Source organism: Plasmodium falciparum (genome assembly GCF_000002765.6).
Source record: "Plasmodium falciparum 3D7 genome assembly, chromosome: 14".
NCBI lineage: Eukaryota > Apicomplexa > Aconoidasida > Haemosporida > Plasmodiidae > Plasmodium > Plasmodium falciparum.
Window position 1 is genome coordinate 2,796,275 of NC_037283.1, and position 18,573 is coordinate 2,814,847.

Genomic DNA, 18,573 nt, shown 5'->3' on the forward strand with positions numbered 1-18,573 from the left:
TACTTGTAACCTAAATTAAATATTAAATAAATAAATAAATATAAATATATATATATATGTTATAAATATTTTTATATATGCATAATACACTAAATATATATGGTTAGATATAATGTAATATATTTATAAAAAAAATATAACACTTAAATTAGAAAACATAATAATGTGGTATAATTTTTTATATTAAAGGTTTAACTTTTTCCTATATATATATATATATATATTAGTAATAAAATTCAAAATAATAAAATAATCATGACAACTTAATAATAAATATATATATAATAATAATAATAATTAATAATAAATTATATAATTAAGAATAAAAATTAACACTTACAATAATAAAATTAATATTTTATTAATAATATATATTTTTATAAAAAAAATATTTACGCTTCCACAAAAATAAATATAAATTATATATATAATAATATTTATAGTAATATTAGTAAAGAAACAGAAAAGACTTTTATTTTAAGAATTATTAAAAATAATAAATAAATAAATATTAAAAAATAATTAAGTATTTATTAAATATATTAGAATATAAATTTCAATCTCTCATAAAAACTACATAATATTTATTTTATATAATAAAATAATACAAATTTAAAAATAAACATATAATATATATATAATATATTTTATTTTTCTTTTTTTTCCATAGTTATAAAAATAATTATAAATAATATGTATGTAACATATATATATATATATATATATATAATATATTATATACATATATATATAATATATATATATTTTGTAAAAATATATCATATATAATAAAATAAGTGCCAAATTATTAATAATCAATAAAAACTACATTTTTTAATCTTTTTTTATTTTTATAATATTTTTTTTTTTTTTTTTGTTTTTTCTCTCTCTCTGAAGAATGATAAATTATAATATATAATATTTCTCTTTATTTCTAAAAAGTGCTATTTACAATATTCACATATATAATTTTAAAAAATTTATAACATGTTATATAATAAAAATAAAAAAAAATAAAATTTTTTTTTTCTAATATATATATATATATATATATTATACATAAATACCAAAAAAAATAGTATTTATTTTCATAAAGAAAAAAAAAAAAGAAATCTCACATTGCATATTTTTTTTATATATTAAAATATATCATATGTATTTATAAAAAATATATAATATACATAATACATATATATATATATATATATATATATATAATACAAAAATGAAGGAAAAAAATAATTGATAACGTATTGCTCTTAAATATATATATTTTAATCTAATATGTATTTAATATATATTATATATATAAAATAAGTTTTTTTTTTTTTTTTTCTTTTTTATGCACATAAGTATATTTAGAAATATACTTTATAATATATAAATATATATTGCATAAAATAAATATATATATATATATATATTATATACATATTATATTATATATATATATATAATATATATTATATATATATATACATATATATTTGTATATGATATAATATATACTTTATTGACAAATATAAAAAGGGGGTGTTAAAGTTTTTTTTTTTTTTTTTCTCATTCATAAAATATAAAAATATGTATATGCAAAAAAAAAAAAAAATAAAAATAATAAAAATATAATAATAATAAATATTACATATTTAAAATAATTAAATAAAAAAATACCTTTTTTTTTTTTTTTTTTTTATTTTATAAAAATTTTATTTCTAAATATAATATCTAAAAGAGAAAAAAAATAATATATATTATAAAATATATATAATAATATAAAAAGCATGAAACTATAAAGAAATTTCCTAATTGTATATATATATATATATTTTTTATGTTATATAACTATGAAAGTTTAAGGATAAAAAAAAAAAAATTTATAATGTAATATATTTTTGAGTTAATAATTATATATAATTATTATATATTGCAATAATATTTCCTTTTTCTGTTTTTTTTTTTTTTTTTTTTTTTTTATATATATATTTAAATAAAATGTGCACTAAAAAGAGACTTTTTTTTTTTATTATTATTTATGCTTATATATTATAATTATTTTTAATTATTTTATTTCTCATTTTGGTACTTCTTTTATGGATATTCAAAGATAATTTTTTTTATTAATTTTTAATAATTCATAATGTTACAAATCTTTCCTTTGGAATATATAAGTATATTTTTCATTATTTACTTTTTATTTTAATATATATTTATATATATATATATATATATATTGCTTGATGGAATCTAATTTACATGCAGTGATATAATAAATAAATTACCAGACGATGAGAAAGATATTATTAAATCAAAAAAAAAAAAAAAGAGAAAAAAGAATAAGGAAATTATAATATTAATGAAAAATATGTTATATTAGGACAACTAATAAATATATATTAGTTCATTGATTTTTTATTACTTAAAAAAAAAATAATAATAATAAAATTAATATTATACTTAATTTTATATTAAAAGTACATAATAAAAACTATAAAAGCACCCCCTAAAGAAATTATCTTAATATATATATATATATATATTTATATATTACTAATAGTACTATAATATGGAATATCTTATTATGTAAAATAAATCCATTAGGTCTTATAAGCATTTAAAAACTACAATTTAAAATAAAACAAATAAATATAGTAAAAAAATATATATGTTTTATTATTTTTTTAATATCATTTTATCATATATTATTTTATTCTCATTATTGTTTTATTTATTTATAATTATTATTATTATTTTTTTTTTTTTTGGCGTTGTTTTTAAAAAGTACATTTTTATATAAGTTATGCTTCTTTTTTTTTTTTGCGTACAGTGCAAATTTATTTACTATTCTGATAAATAATTTCCATATGTATAAAAAATTATATTCCCATATATATATATATATATATAGATATATATAGATATAGATATATTATGAGAATACACTTTGCTATATGTACAAATAAAGTATTTCAAAATATTTTAGTAAAAATATATTAAGATTTAGTATAACATAATTGCAGTTTTTAAATATATATATAAATATATACATATATATTTATTTTTGTATGCACGTATTAATATATTTAATATGAATAAAAAAAATATAAAAAAAAAAAAAAAAAGAAGAAATAACGAATGCTCTTTTTATAGACATAATAGTAAGGATGAGTTTATTCTTTTCTATTATTTTTATAATTGATAGACAAGTTTTATTTATTTATTTATTTTTTCTAGGAATATAGGTATATCTATTTATATATAAGTTCTCATTAAAGGGTAAAAGTAATAATAAAATAAACATATATATATATATATATATATATACATGACATATACTTTTAATACGTTTATAAATAATTAGTGTAATTAAGAATATATAAAGATCTTATCATATAATTTTTCTTTAAATAGTTCATTCATATATAATATTAAAATATATATATATATATATATATATATATATAATCACAATAATCCATTATATTAGAATTATTTATTTTCATCCAATAATATATTATTTTTTCAAATTAGGAGAAAAAAAAAATAATAAATGAATAAAGAACAAATAAATAATAAGTAAAATAATAAATAGAAATGATTTTTAGAAATAATCATTATAATATAAAAAGTGTAAAATAAATTATTATTCAAAAAAATATATAATTTCGTAGATTATTTTATTTTTTTTTTTTTTTTTGTTTGTTTGTATTTTTAATATAGTCATAATTGAGATAACATAAAATTACAAGAAATTAATTACTACATATTTTTATTATATAATTCTAATTAATTGTCTTATATATATAATATATATATATATATATTTATTTATTTATTTATTTATTATAAAAATATTTCGCCTTATATTTTTTATTTTTTTTATAAAGCATAATATTATTTATATATTAATATTATTTATTAACATTTTTTTATTCTTCATTATACATATGTCTTTATTTAATTTTTATTTTTCTAAAAAGCATGCAAATAAAGATATGAATAAAACAAAAATAGAATATAATAAAAAAAGTAATGGTTTTTAATAAAAATAATTATGTGCAACTTTTTTTCCTACATTTTGGTCACATAAAAAATATATATATATATTACATATTATTCCTATTTTTTAATTTTTTTTTCTTGTACACACTATTTTATAATTTTATGTGTCTTCAAATAATAGCACATAATTTATATATTTATTTGTATACATATGTTACATAAATACCATGTGCATATATATATACTAATTAAAAAATAAATTATGTATTTTTTTTGTTTGAGAAAGTGGACAAAAAACCGTAAAAGGAAAAAAAAAGAAAATATACATATATGTATTTATATAAATGTATATTTTTTTTGAAAAAAAAAAAAAAAAAAAAAAAAACATTGATATAAGACATGCTCCTATTATATAGTGCATTTATTTTAATAAACGTTTATTTATTTATTTATTTATATATTTATTTTTATTTATTTATTTTTTTATGTCAATATAAATAATTATAATTATTAACATTTTTTTTTTTTATGGTGCTTAAAAAAAAAAAAAAAGTAAAAGCAAAATGATATATATAATAAAGATCATTATATATAAATATGAACATATTCATAATAAATGATATTGATAATATATAAAATATTTATACATATATATACTTTTAAAAAATATATAAAATATTTTTTTTTTTTGGAAAAATAAATAAATGCTATTTAATTATAAGTATTTTATTTACATTCCTTTGTCTTTATTTTATAATAGGAATATAAAAAAGATTATTTAGATTATATTTTATTAATCCTTCATATATTTTTTTTTTTTAACATACTATTATATTTTTGTTATTCAACTTTATTGTTACATTATTTCTTTTTCTTTTTCTTTATTTTTATTTTTTTCCTTAATAATAAAGAGTCGAATATATGTTTATGCGCATTTTATATTTTTTCATAATCCAATTAAAAATATAAAATATATATCCTTATTATAAAAATAAGATATAACTATTTATAAATTATTATTCATCATATAGTTATTATTATGAAGAATATATTTTTGTGAGATATTTCTATTTCACCTTTCTAATTATATTTGGATGATATTATAAAAAATTAAGTAAATTAAAATGCTTTAATGCATAGAAAATAAATAAATGTATTTATATATATATATATATATATATATATATGTATGTTCCTTTGTTATTCTTTGATCTAGCATATGTTTAAAAAATTAAAGAATTAGATTTTTCATTGCAGCAAAAAAGAAATGTATCTATAGTATATATTTATATAGGATCTTTTTTCATTAATGATTTTTTGAGCAATATTTTTGTTTTTTTTTTTTTCCTAATTAATTTTATAGTTACTATATAATATATGTATAGATATATAGTATATAATTATTAGCCCTTATTCAAAAAAGGTATGCAATATGATATATAATTTTATGTATATGTAATAGTATTTTTCCAGTAAAAATAATTAAGATATTATAAATTGGTAAATTATATATATATATATATATATATATATAACTTTTTTATATTTTACCTCTAAAAAGAAAATAATTATGAACACTCATAATTTAATATATATATATATATTTTATATTTTATTTATTTATAGTTATAATATATCTATATTATATTTTTTTTTATGTACACTTTCCTTCCAACTGCATATAAAAAAAAAAAAAAAATTAAACTACTTTATTTGAAGGACCAAAAATTGTATGACCTCAATATTATGTTACATATGTTTTTTTATAGTTCACAATAATAAGAAAAATATTTCTTTTTCAAAAATACATATTTGAATGATAATATATATATATATATATATATATATTTTTATATTTGTTATTATTTAATTTTTTATGGAAAAGTATTAAAATGATATATACAAATATAATATATAGTACTGAAAAGGGGAATAAATACATCAAAATAATATATATGCGATAAGAAAAAAAGGACATATATATGATTTCTATTTTTTTTTTTGTAATATATGTGAATATAATTTTTATCAATTTTGTATGTTACATAATTATTTGCTTCCTATTATTTAATGTATGCATTCCTCAAAATATTATATATATATATATATGTATATATGCATAAAATATTTTTTTTTTTTTTTTTTTTTTTTTTTTTTTTTTTGATTTTTCCATTAAAATATTAGCTATGAGAAGAAATTTTATACTTATAACAATTTAATCTAATGTTTTTATTATGATTAAAAAGAGGAAAATAAAAATTGACGTTAAATGCAAAAGAATTCCTACTGAAAAAGATGACGAATTAAAAACTGAAGAAGACAATAGGAAGAATTCCAAAGAAGGCAAAATAGAAGAAAGACACCATAGTGATGAAAATAATTTTATAAATTTAGAAACTTCAAAAAAATTAAAAGTACTTCAACATATGAGGATGAAAAAAAAAGGAATTAGTACGGCTAATTTAAATTATGAAACAAAAGTAATAGAGAAACACGACAATGAAAAGAAATTATTAGATAAACATTTTACAAAAAATATAACTGAAAAAGAAATTGAAGAAGCTCATATAGAATCATTTATTAAAGAAAATATGAAAGAATTTTATGACGAATTAAATAACAAGAAAAAACAACAAATAGAGCAAGAACATGAGCATGAGCAAGATCAAGAAATAAATAAAAAACAAGAAAACAATGATAATGATCTTATTAATAACTTATATAAATTATCTGATCATTTAAAAATTAAAACTACGCATGAAGATACGTCGGAAAAATTAAACTGTATCACTGGAATTACTGAGGTACCTATACCTCTAGAAATTAAAATGAAAAATATTGAAGAAACGGAAAAATTTAAAAGACAAATTTTGAAAAATTTACATAATATGAATAAAAATAAAAAAGGAACATAATTCTACTTTTATTTATTTATTTGTTTATATATATATATATATATTTTTTTTTTTTTTTTTTAAAATACAAAAATGAGGATAACTATATGTTCTTATTTAATTGTTTATGTCTAAAAATAATTTTATATTATTTTTCATATGTTTTTACATTTTTTTTTCATATTTTTTTATTTATATTTTTGAAAAATATATATATATATATATATATATATATATATATATGTATTTATTAGTTTTTCTTTATATGTAAACTTTTTTTTTTTTGTGTAAAAAAATTTTTTTTTTTTTTTTTGTATAAATTTTTTTTCTTAAATATTATAATTTGAAAAATATAACGTCTTTCTTTTTCCCATTTTTTAAAATTTTAATATATATATATATATTTTATTTTTTATGAATAAAAAATGTGTGATTTTAACTCTTTAGAATTAAGTTACAAAGAATATGATGGTTCGCACACATTTTACGAAACGAACGGTTCACTGGTAAATTAAAAAGACAAAAAATAAAAGACTTAAATAAAAAGTTTAAAACATGTTTCATTATTTTATTTTATTTAATTTTTTTTTAATATACATGTATATTTATTTTTTATTTATGTCTATTTTATAAATTTGTTAAGAGTTATGAAAGTAATGAGGAATCCGAAAATTCTGATAATAGGAGAAATGTAAGCGATACATTAAATAAAGATAGAAATAACAAAGTAGAAAAATATATAAAGTTAGAAAATACATTAAAAATTTGGGGAGGTACAAACAAAGCTATTACCTTTAAAAGGAAAGATGATAATGAATTAACTAAGACAATATATAATTATAATAATAAAGAAATTCATGTTTCAAATAATATAAGTGTTTTAAATTTAAATAATAACAATCTAGAACATATAAATTTTTTGGATGACATATTAATACATATATATAAGCATAAAAATTTGGAAATACATATTTTATATTTAAATATTATAACCTTAGACATATCTTTTAATAATTTAGAAGACATAAATGATAGTATATTAAATTTGCACAACTTAAAAGTGTTATATCTTCATTCTAATAAAATACAGAATATTGTTCAGGTTAAAAAATTACAAGCATTATTAAAATTAAAAAAATTTACAATAGAAAATAATCCAATTATGGATATATACAACAAGTTTTATAGGTAACAAAAGGATTATCTGAATATTTTTATATGCTTATATGTATATTTATTTTGTTATTATATTGTATATATATATATATATATATATATATATATATATGTATTTTTTTCCTTTTTAAAATATTTCCCTAAAGACATTTTATAATTCATTATCTTCCTCAAATAAGATCTCTGGATTTCCATGATATTTCAAAAATTGAAAAGAACAAATCTGATATTACTTTTAACACACATAAGTATAAATTCAATTTGGAATGATTTAATATCACAATATATTTTTTACCCTTATCAGCACAATCGGTAATACATACATATATATATATATATTCATTTATATGTTTGCATAATTTATATTATTTATTCATTAGTATATATAAATTACGTTATAATATTTTTTAATTATATTTTATTAACACAATAAATGGATAAAATATATATGAACCACTAAAATGAGCATGCTCATATTTACATATATTAAATAAATAACCATTCCTATATAAATTTTAATATGTTCTTAAGAAACTTGAGATGTTTTTAAGTTTAATATAATCATAAAAATATGAATAATAAACTGAAATTTTTTTTTTATATATATCTGTGTTTATATAAAAACATGAAGATAATTTTGTCCATGTAATTTAATTTATGAATTAAAAAAAAAAAAAAAAAATTAAGGAAAATTTATTTATATTATTATTACTTTGGTAATAAAGCATTATACGTAATTATGACACATATATATATATATATATATATATATAACATTTTCTATATCTTTTTACAATAATTTTTAAAGGTGATATATATATATTTTTTTTAATGGCCTCAAAAAAATTAAACCATAGAAAAAAGGATTTAAAGTATAGAAAAATATTAACCATGGAACAATGTAAATATATTTTTCATTTTATATATTTCAAATAAATTTTATTATGAAAAGGAAAATATATATATATATATATTTATACAGAAACATATTATGTGTAAAAGCAATTATTCTTTTAATTATATATTTATAGATATATATAATATATATATACATTATATGTATATTTAAAAAAAAAAAAAAAAATTAATATATATATATATATATATATATATATGTGTGTAATATTTGTCAATATATATTTATGTGTTTTCACAAAATGGTACATAAAAAAAAGAACAATTTTACCTTATTTATGATGATTTATTTATTATAATATTTGCCTTGATTGCATTTTTTTAAATTTCATATTTAACAGTATATTTGTTAAAAAAAAAAAAAAAATAAATTAAATTTTTTCATCATAATATTATTACATAAAAATGATGTGTTCATATTTGATCCTTTTTTTTTTCTATTTATACTAATAAATGTCACAAAAATATATATATATATATATATATATATTTTACACTTAATATATAATATGAAGACAAAATAATTATATAAATAAAAAAAAAAGAAAATTCAAATATATGCAAGAATTAAAACTAATAAAAATTTATAACATTTTTAAAAACAATAATTTGTCAAAAATTTTCCAATACTCTGCTTTTTTTTTTTTTTTTTTTTAATATTTGTATAATTTTATAACTGTCCTATTTTTTTAAAATAGGTACACAATCAAACATTTATAATTTTAAAAATGTAAAAAAAGTGAAATGTTACTTTATTTAATTAATTCTTATATTTCTCATCCTTCAAATCATATTAATGCTTTATAGAAGAAAAAGAAATAACATATATATATATATTATATATTTATATCATATATATTTTTTTTTTTTTTTTTTTTGTAATAACTTTTTGTGTGTATATTTTAAATTTTAAAAAGTTAACATATTTTTTTGTCATATAATACCTATAATTTTTATAACAAAATAGAAGTAAATATTATTTTTAGTTATGTTATCCTTTAAGCAATATAATATATGTTAAAGTTAAATTTCCACATTTTATTAAAAAAACAAACAAACAAAAACTGGAAATATTAGGAAAAGAACATATACTTATATATATATATATATATATATATATATATATATATATATATAATGTGTACACAAATATATATTATATATATTGATAATAAATGGGATATTAATTCTATATATATTTTTAAGGATTGTTATTTTATTTTATTTTATTTTATTTGAATTTTTTTTTTTTTTTTTTTTATCTTGATTTTAAAGAATTTCCATTCTAAAATTTTTTAAGTACAGAGTTCCGTTAATAAATAAATTGCACCTTTTGTTAATTTTTTTTTTTTTTTTTGATTTTTTAATATTAATTTATGTTTATGATCATTTTTTTTATTTCTGTATTATATGTGTTAAATATATAATTTTACTTAAAATTTATTTATTTATTTATTTTATTTTTATGCACTTAGTTGTTTTGTTTTTTTTTTCTTTCTTTCTTTCTTTTTTATTTTTCTTAAATAATTTGCACTAGTATAATAATCTATATAATACATCCCAATTATTATGGGTTCAATTTACACATATTGGAAAATTATATAATATATATTAAATATCCAAATTATATATGTAGAATTACTTATTTTTTTTTTAACTTTATTAATTCTAATTTTTATTGTTTGTTTTTTCATCTTTTTCTTTGTATAGACAAAATGAATAAGTTATAAAATATAGTGTAAACTTTTTTTTTAACAGAATTTTAGATTTAGCACACATTTTTTTTTTTTTTTTATGATATATACATATATAATTTTTATATATAAGATATATATAATATATAACTATATATATATATATATATATATATATATATATATATAACAAATATAGATTTTATCTTATTTTTTTTAATATGATAAAAATTCGCATGACACATATATATATAATAAATATATATATATTTATTTATTTATATATTGTTTTGTGTTCATTTTATTTGATGTCTTCTTTTTTTTTTTTTTTTTTCTTTTTTTTTTTCTTGATTTTATTTGATTTCCTTGGTTTGTTTGTTTCTTTTTTTTTTTTTTTTTTTTTTTCTTAATACAAAAAAATTTATACAACATGTGTATAAAGCATAGTATTATTTAAAATATTGTTCAATTAAAATTTTAACTCATTATTGTTTTTTCATAAAATTCGTATTTTACTTTATATTTTATTTTACACATTTACGTACATAAATATATATATATATATATATATATATATATATTTATTTATTTATTTATATTTATTTTTTTTTTTATAAATTTTTGATAAGATAATTTATGAGCTTTATTATTTTTATTTTTTTCACATATATATATATATTTATTTATTCATTTTTATGATGTCTATACCTTTAATTGTTTATATTATTTTATATTAAAATTTTATACGTTATATTAATTTTATTCTTTTTACTTTAAATTGTAACATGTACATTTAAATGTTAAAAAGGAAGATCAGAACAAATTATATTTTTAATGAAACCATAGGGTTTCCACCTTATATTTAAACAAATAAATAAATAAATAAATATGTTTATTTATTTATATATATTCTTTTTTTCTTTTTTCTTTTTTCTTTTTTTTTTAATTTTAGTTTATTTTATATTATTTAAAATTTTTTAATCAAATAAATTCATCTATTTTGTAGTACTAAATATATATGTACTTTGTTATATATTTTTGTGTGTATTTGTGTCTTATGTTTTAAATTAATGAAATATATTTATATTTTAAAAAAAAAAAACAGAATTTTTTTTTTTTTTTATCAAATATATATTTATACATATAAAAAAGTATTTAATATATAATAATAAATATAAATAAATATAGATAAATATAATTTAATATTATTAGAATAATATAGATTATGTTATATAATAGTTTTTTCCTCTTTTTTTTTTTTTTTTTTCGTTCCAATATAATATATGTAGTTTTAATTTGTCTATATTTAAATTTTGAATTTTTTTTTATCTTTTATTATTTATTTTATTTTATTTTTTTTTGGTTATTAATTTAATTTTTCTCATTTTAAATTTGATGTTTAATATTTATATAATACTAATAATTTCAACAAAACAAAATATATATATATATATATATATATATATATATATATAATATAATATAATATAATATAATATAATATAATATAATATAATATAATATAATATAATATAATATAATATAATATAATATAATATAATATAATATAATATAATATAATATAATATAATATAATATAATATAATATAATATAATATAATATAATATAATATAATATAATATAATATAATATAATATAAAAATAAAAGTAATAATTTTTTTTTCTTAATTTAATTCTGTTTTTTTTTTTTTTAGTTGTATTGACCTATAATATTTTGTTTTATTTGTTTCTATGACTAAAATGATTTAATATATATATATATATATATATATATATTTATTTATTTATTTATGTTTATAATATCTTTGTATTTATATCTTTAAATAAAGGATTTATTTTAAATTAAATTTGTTTATCATTTTTTTATTTTTCATTTTTATAATCTTCTTATGTCTATTATGCTTTATTAATTAAGAATCTATAATATTTCTATTATTTATAATAAAAGTATATGTATTTTTACTTTTGTTTGTAGATATTCATAATTTGTTAAAGTGTACACCTTGTGAGTACATACATACATATATATATATAAATATATATATATATATATATTTCATAGTATATTTACTTATAGTTTTGTTCCAAATTATTAAGTTAATAATATAGAAATAGATTTAAAAAAAAAAAAAAAAAAAAAAAATATATATATATAAGAAGAATCATATACATCTACAATAATATATTTATATACTTATTTAGTTGTCTATATATTTTAAGGTTTTTTTTTAAAGAGTGTATTAAATTCTTTAAGTATATAAACTTGTGTTTATATATTTATATATATTTTTTTTGTAGTATTTGATGTGTACTTGAATTAATCTTTATTCTTTAAATTGTATTTTTGATTTTTGTTCTTTTATTTTGTATAATAAAAACTTATTATTGTATAATAGTATATATTAATATATTATATTACACAATTTATTTAATTTGATTTTATACGCTGTATTTCATTTTTTTTTTTTTTTTTTTTTTTTTTTTTTTTTTTATTTTCAACAAAATGGTTTATGCCACACTTTTGAGTGAAGAAGATTTAAGTCGTTTTCGAACGAAACAATGTAAGAGATTATTAAATGGAGGTTGTAATTTTGGATTGGATAGATGTCAATATAGTCACAATGAATTTTGGAATAGGAGATGTCCATTTTATTTAAGTGACTCATCATTTATACGTTACATTACTGTAATGTGTCCTGATGTAGAAACAAGGGGAGATGGTTCTATTAACAGTTTATGTTTAAGAGGAGGAGAATGTCCTTTTGCTCATTCTACTGAAGAAATATTATATCATCCACTTTTTTATAAAACAAAAAGATGTGAAGATTATAAAAAGGGATCTTGTAATACTTATTATTGTCCTTTTATTCATGGTTTGGCTGAGACGAGAGTCCCTGGTACTTACAAGTTGCCATTCACAAACGGAATTGACATTCCTAATATTCCTAATGTTATTATTGTTGATAAGATAGATATATGTAGTAAAAATAGTAGTGGTATTATAAACGATAAATATATGAAAAACATGTCATTTAAAAAGAGAAGCGACAACATAATACAACTAGATCATATGAATAATGATGATATGCATTATTGTAATAATAAAACAAATAGTATGAACTCGGCAATTTATGATTCTATGGATACTATATCTAATAAGAATGATATGACTAAAAACGCTGTTGATAAATCTAATCTGTCTTTTAATAATTCTGTATTTAATAAAGATAGCTTTTTTAATTTTTCAGAGGAAAATATAAAAATGAATATGTTAAAAAAAAATGGTGCTTTTGAACATATGAATAATAATACCTACTCAAGAAATAGCATGAAAGATTCGATTAATTCTTTTGGTTCATTTGAAGCAAACAATATGGGTAATAATAATATGGGTAATTCGAAAGGTAATATTTCAGGTGTTATTGGTAATATGAAAAATGATAATATAAAAAATGATAATATAAAAAATGATAATATAAAAAATGATAATATGAGAAGTGATAATATAAAAAATGATAATATAAAAAATGATAATATAAAAAATGATAATATAAAAAATGAGAATATAAAAAATGAGAATACAAAAAATGAGAATATGAAAAATGATTCTATGAATGGTAGTATTAATGGCAAAGGTGGGAATAATAATCCTAACAAGAATAATAGTAATAATAATAACAACATTAAAAGTAACGATAATGAAAATAACGATAATAATAATAAAATGAATAGACAATCCAATTGTTCAAATGTGAATTCCTGTAATTATAATGAATTTTTATCAAGCAAATTAAATGAAGCTGTTTGTGGATCATATCAAAATATGTGCAGTAAAAATATTTCACTTAGTACAAACAATTCTACAAATTATATAGACACAATTAGTACCCCTAATAAGAATTATAATAAGAATTTGAACATATTAAAACTTAAACAGAATCATTCAAGTTGTAGTACTGATGCTCATGAAATAAATTTCAATGAGCATGAAGCAACAAGTGAGGATGCCATAGAAGAAGAAGAAGATGATGAATATTTTAATTCTGAGAATATTGATTTAAGTGTATCAAACCGAAATAACGAATTAGAAAGAATTAGTAGTGATACCAAATTGTCAAATGTAACAGTAGAAACAAATTTAAATATTGATAGAAATAATGAAATCAATTTATTAGAAGTTATTAAATGTTTGAAGGGTTTATGTGAAAAAATAATGAAGGGAGACTTAACATTTACATCTGAGCAATGGGACAATATAGCACAAATAACATACGAAATTGTAGCAGTTATAGAATTTAATAGAGTTATGAAACTCAAAAAAACAGCTAATAAAATAAAAAATGATATATATAATAAAAATAAAGATTTTATTTTTCATATGGAAAATAAAGAGTATAAAAAGGAAAGGAACGATACTGAAATGGAAAAAGAATTGTATACAAACGATAAGGATAAAATTGAAAAAACGGTTTGTACTAATATAGATAATTTAGTTGAAGAACAAAATAGTAATATAAATGGATTATCTTTAGATGCCAAATTAAAAAACTATGATGAGATTTTTGAAAGACCCAAAAATGAAAAAGGAAATGATATAAATACATTAAAATATTCATTAAATGAAAATATATATATTGAAAAAGACAAGATTAATAGTGTAAATAAGGATAATTCAATTTTGTTCTTAGAAAATGATGAAAATAATAATAATATGTTAAATAAATTTAACTTTAACTTTAATAAAAGAGAAGAACATATATTTAACAATTTAAATGAACTTATACATAATGAAGATAATGAATTAGTACATTTTTATGAGGAACAATTAGGAGAAAACTTTTTAGACGAAAAAAATGATTTAGATATTATGTCAATGAAACAAAAATTTATTCCATCACAAATTAATAAAACAAATATAATCAATGATAGTAATGATACCCATGCTTTACAAAGTTTAAAGGATTCCTGTTTTTTAGAATATTATAATATAAATAAAAGTAATAACTTAAATTTTAAAGATAAAAATGATAACAACGAAAAATTATCCTCACAACAACCATTTGTGTCTTTTTTCTCTTTCTTATCAGAATAAAAATTTATTATCTATATAATAATATGAAACAAAACATGTCTATACAAAAAAAAAAAAAATATATATATATATATATATATATATATGTTTGCAAATATATGTTCTTTTAAAACACAATAATATTTATTAAAATAAGTATACTTTTTTAAATGTATATTATTTATTTATTTATTTATTCGTAATATTTTTTTTTTATATTTGAATCAATTTTTATGTTTTATTATTATTTTATTTTATCTTTTATATATTTTTCCTTGAGAATATTTCCTTTTTATAAGAAAAGTCATATAAACTAAATTTTAATTTAATTTTAAAAAAATGATATAATTTAAATGCACAAAAAAAAAAAAAAAATTATAATAAAATAATAAAATAAAAAAAAAATAAATTATAATATAAAATAAAATAAACTAATGAATCTATGAATATAATAAATTATATTATAATATATCACATATAATAAATAAAAAATGACCATATATATATATATATATATATATAATATGTTTATATTAAAAAAAAAAAAGCTATATTTTTTATGAAATCACGTTCAATTAAACTGTTCATGTGAATCATTTTCCTTTATTCTTTTTGGGCTTCTTTTTTTCTCTTATCTTATCTTTTATTTTATATTGAAATTACACAAAAATTTGATTAAATAAAAACAAAAATTATTAATTATACAAATTTTGATATACAAATATGGATAAATATAAATAAATATATATATATATATATATATATATATATAAAGAGATAAGATTTTTGTTTTTTTCTTTTTTAACATTAAAAAAAAAAAGAATTTGAATTAAATCATATATGAATAAATAAATATACATATATATATATGTATTTATTTATTTATTTATCTTATTTATGACGATTCCTCTTTTAACAACCACTTCCTATAATAAAAAATATGAACATATAAATATATTTATATATTTATTTATAAAAAAAAAAGTTCATATTGTTCACTTTAAAATGTATTTTTTAAAACTAACAATACTCTTGGGGTCTTAAAAATGTTCGTATTTTTTGCAATGGGCATATGTGGGAAGATACTCGTAAAGAAAAAGTAAATGTGTCCAACAAGTATTCCAAAAAAATTATCATTCGAATTATAATCTACAATTAATGATAAGAGTGTTAAAGCCCTAAAAATAAAAGATGATTATAAGGGAATATGTGTATAGAGGTGAAATAATCACACAACTATTTATGACACACATATATATATATATATATATATATATATATATATATATATATATTAATATACATAATTTTTTATGTACCATGGTAAATAAGAGGCTCTAATTGTAAAGAAAAGTATTGTTAATCTTGTTGTAGAATTGTTTTTACTCCATATGTAAGTGATAACATTTATTATACAGCTACTATAAAAATATACACCTCCAAACATGTATGATACCCCCTGAGTTAAAAAAAAAAAAAAAAAAAAAAAAGGAATTCATATATTATTTTCATAATTATTCTTTTTCTAAAAATGGATTTAATAACATTTATGTACACTTGGCAAAATTGTGAAAAAAAATAAAACAATTATAACATATATATATATATATATATATGTATATATTCTTTTATTTTTTATTTTCTATATTACTAATAGCATACAACAAGATAAAATAATCATCCACAAAAAGTCAGCAGAATTGTTTCTGAAAGTTACCTCTTCTAACGAGCTACAATAATATATTCTAAAAATAAATAAAATGTATCATATTATATATATATATATATATATATATATATATATATATATATATATATATAGTTGAAATGTTCTAAAAATTTTGATACAACGCATATATTATCACATTATGTATTGAAAAAAAAATATTTCTTTTAATAAACATACAAGACGTAAACATCCCAGAAAAAATGTATACCAAAGGACCCAAAATATAAAAAACACGTGATAAGCCTCCAATACTAAAAAAAAAAAGGAAACAGACAAAAAAAAAAAAATAAATAAATAAAATAAAATATAAATCTGTAAATATGTACACATATATATATATATATATATATATTTACAATATTGTATAAATATAATTTCGTATAAAACACAAAATATAAGTTATAAAAATCCATGTTATTAAATATTATCAATACGTATATATATTTTCATATCATTACCTGATGTTCTCTTAATACTAAATTCCAATTGAGATATAAACTTAATGGAGAAATTATATCAAGGGAACATAATACCATTAAAGCAAAAGAAAGGATTAGATATAATCTAGTTATTAATGGTACATTACCTAATACATCACTTAACTGAACCATCTTTTTTTACTTTCTTTTTTTTTTTTTTTTTTTTTCTTTTTTATACTTTTATATAATCTTTATATATTTTTATCCTTTTTTTTTTTTTTTTTTTTTTTTTTTTTATGATAGTTCCTTCATATATACATAAATATATTTATGGTTATTATAAAATGTAACAAAAAAATATATATATATATATATATATATATATATATATTGAAATTTTCTTTAATTAGTGATCATCATATATTATATATATAATATATTTTTTTTCCTTCACGTATATAAAAATACATGTAATATACAATGTGTGAGTTTATATGCACATAATACAAAATGATAATATATATATATATATATATATATGTAATTTATTTTATTTTTGGAAAGAAGGAAATATATTATTCCGTGAAATTAATATAATATATGAGAAGGAAAAAGGATTCATCCTTTTATATAAGTTACATTTTGTAATCTTGT

At 15.2% G+C, this 18,573-nt stretch overlaps 4 protein-coding genes across 4 annotated transcripts; 3 read left to right on the forward strand and 1 right to left on the reverse strand.

Annotated features, from left to right (window-relative positions):
* Positions 1–6,233: 6,233 nt before the first annotated feature.
* On the forward strand, positions 6,234–6,914 carry PF3D7_1468200 (telomere length and silencing protein 1, putative; the record flags this gene model as incomplete). The annotated part of the gene is made up of 1 exon (XM_001348788.1): positions 6,234–6,914. One exon carries the CDS (start codon positions 6,234–6,236, stop codon positions 6,912–6,914), a length of 681 nt encoding a protein of 226 aa, XP_001348824.1.
* Positions 6,915–7,318: 404 nt separating this feature from the next.
* PF3D7_1468300 (leucine-rich repeat protein) lies at positions 7,319–8,339 on the forward strand (the record flags this gene model as incomplete). Its single annotated transcript, XM_001348789.1, has 3 exons — positions 7,319–7,399; positions 7,537–8,081; positions 8,216–8,339. 3 exons carry the CDS (start codon positions 7,319–7,321, stop codon positions 8,337–8,339), a joined length of 750 nt encoding a protein of 249 aa, XP_001348825.1.
* A 4,864-nt stretch (positions 8,340–13,203) lies between these two features.
* On the forward strand, positions 13,204–15,792 carry PF3D7_1468400 (zinc finger protein, putative; the record flags this gene model as incomplete). Its single annotated transcript, XM_001348790.2, has 1 exon — positions 13,204–15,792. One exon carries the CDS (start codon positions 13,204–13,206, stop codon positions 15,790–15,792), a length of 2,589 nt encoding a protein of 862 aa, XP_001348826.2.
* Positions 15,793–16,666: 874 nt separating this feature from the next.
* Positions 16,667–18,111, reverse strand: PF3D7_1468500.1 (derlin-1; the record flags this gene model as incomplete). Its single annotated transcript, XM_001348791.2, has 6 exons — positions 16,667–16,697; positions 16,797–16,949; positions 17,091–17,230; positions 17,423–17,516; positions 17,678–17,751; positions 17,959–18,111. The coding sequence occupies 6 exons, from the start codon at positions 18,109–18,111 to the stop codon at positions 16,667–16,669; spliced, it is 645 nt and encodes a 214-aa protein (XP_001348827.2).
* Positions 18,112–18,573: the final 462 nt, after the last annotated feature.